Below are 2,240 nucleotides of genomic sequence, written 5' to 3' on the forward strand. Positions count from 1 at the left end.
ATATAAATATATAAATAAATAAATATATAAATAAATAAATATATAAATAAATAAATAAATATATTTATTTGTTTATTTGTTTATTTGTTTATTTTTTATTTAGTTAATAATTGTTTTAGTTAAGGAGGGATGGAATTAACGCGTTATATGTCTTATTCTTTTGGAGACAACTGAATACATAAATATAAAAATATATAAATATATAAATATATAAATATATAAATATGTTTGTTTGTTTGTTTGTTTGTTTGTTTGTTTGTTTATTTGTAGTTGTATAAACTATGTATTTTGTTTTAGTTGATTTAACTCGTTATATGTCTTTTTCTTTTGGAGACAACTAAAATACACACAAATAAATAAATATAAAAAAATAAATATATATAAATACATACACAGATAAATATAAGCAAACAAATAAATATAAATAAATAAATAAATAAATAAACTATTTATTAAAATAAACAAATATTTTCAAACAAAAAGAAAGAGAGAAAGAAAAGCACCAGGCCGCCAGCGTGCCCCCCCAAACCCAAAAACCCCAAAAAACCCAAAAAACCAAAAAAACAGAAAAAAAAAAAACAAAAAAAACAAAACAAAAAAAAACAAAAAACAAAAAAAACAAAAAAAACAAAAAAAACCAAAAACAAAAACAAAATAAAAAACAAAAAAAAAACAAAAACAGAAAGGAAATAGAAGTAAATACCTGTTCAGGGGGATAGGGAAAGTCTGGTGTTTGAAAGAAATAAGTACGAAGCCAAAAAAAACCAAAAAAACAAAAAACAAAAAAAAACAAAAAAAAAAACAAAAACAAAAAAATAAAGAAAAAGAAGAATAAAAAAAGATAAATACCTGTTCAGGGGGATAAGGAAAGTCTGGTGTTTGAAAGAAGTAAGTACGAAGACGTTCAAAGTTAGCATCAATACCGAAGACCGAGCCAGTACTTCTATAGCATTGCATACGCATTTGTATTTTATGTGGTTGTGCATCCATATTAAGGAACTGTATTTCTAGTTTTCTTTCTGTATTATAATTTTGTTGAGCTCTTCTTGCTGTGAGTGATGCTTTTGATAGAGCGAAGATTTCTCCTGTTTTTTCATCTATTTGTTGTATTTCAGGAAAATATTCAGTTCCAGATACTGCATGCAAAGCTCTTGCTGCTATCACTGCTTGTAAGTTATCTGCAATAGATAGAGGGTTTGCTGTGCGAAAATAAAATTCATTGAGTCCTAAATAATTATAATATTCATATAAATGTTTATCTACTGTTATATCTTTAAATAAATCACGAGATTTTAATAATCTTTGGACTTCCTCAAATTGCCATCTATACTTCTCACTCATCTTTATTCCTTCTCCTGTTGCTGCTCCTGCTGCTGCTGCTGCTGCTCCTGCTGCTGCTGCTGCTGTTGCTGTTGTTGTTGCTGCTGATGATGGGGATGTTGATGATAGGCCTCCTGTTCCTGCTGCTGATGAACCGTATAATCCTGTTGCTGCTGCTGTTCCTGCTGCTGCTGCTGCTGCTGCTGCTGCTGCTGCTTCTGGGTCTGCACCAAATAAAGTACTATCACCTAAAGAACCAACAGCACGAGGAGGAGAACACTCAAAAGATGTATTGCGCGGTATACGCAGAGGCTCGCCGTCGAAACAAGTAAACAAAGAACCACATCTTTCCTTTAAAAATCCTACACTGTTGTTGTTGTTGTTGCTGCTGCTTGGACTGTTGCTGCTGCTGTTGCTGTTGCTGTTGCTTGTGCTGCTGCTGCTGTTGCTGCTGCTGCTACCGCTGCAGCCACCCATGCATCCCTCCTTCTTCTTTGGATTCTCTTCTTTCTCCGGCATTTTCAAGAAAAAAGAAATACAAACAAATGATACACCAACCACAGGAATAGATAGTACAGACAGAAACAAGAAAAGAATAGATTCAGATAGAGAGAGAGATCCGCTTACGTACACCTCAGCAGCAACAACGAGAAAGCAAACAAACCTCTCTCAACTATTTCACCCTCAAAATATATAAATTCAACTTTTTTTGCAAAGATCACACCAAGAACATGAACGAAATATTCAAGTTCCGATCAGAAACCCCACGCACAGCCGCCACGGTATCGGGGGGAAATACGCGAAAGCTGAGATATTTTCAGTTGCTTTTGCCTTTTAAAAGGATAAATATTCATAAAAAAAGATATTTAAACACAAGTTTACTCTTTTTTTTTCGTGAAAACGAAACGTTTCAGGTGCTG

At 32.6% G+C, this 2,240-nt stretch overlaps 1 protein-coding gene across 1 annotated transcript; it reads right to left on the minus strand.

Moving 5' to 3' along the window:
- Nucleotides 1–1,343: 1,343 nt before the first annotated feature.
- On the minus strand, nucleotides 1,344–1,839 carry EMH_0030450 (uncharacterized protein; the record flags this gene model as incomplete). Its single annotated transcript, XM_013494420.1, has 2 exons — nucleotides 1,344–1,568; nucleotides 1,687–1,839. 2 exons carry the CDS (start codon nucleotides 1,837–1,839, stop codon nucleotides 1,344–1,346), a joined length of 378 nt encoding a protein of 125 aa, XP_013349874.1.
- Nucleotides 1,840–2,240: the final 401 nt, after the last annotated feature.

This window comes from Eimeria mitis, genomic scaffold (genome assembly GCF_000499745.2).
Source record: "Eimeria mitis Houghton genomic scaffold, Emh_scaff1143, whole genome shotgun sequence".
In the NCBI taxonomy this organism is placed as follows: Eukaryota; Apicomplexa; class Conoidasida; order Eucoccidiorida; family Eimeriidae; genus Eimeria; species Eimeria mitis.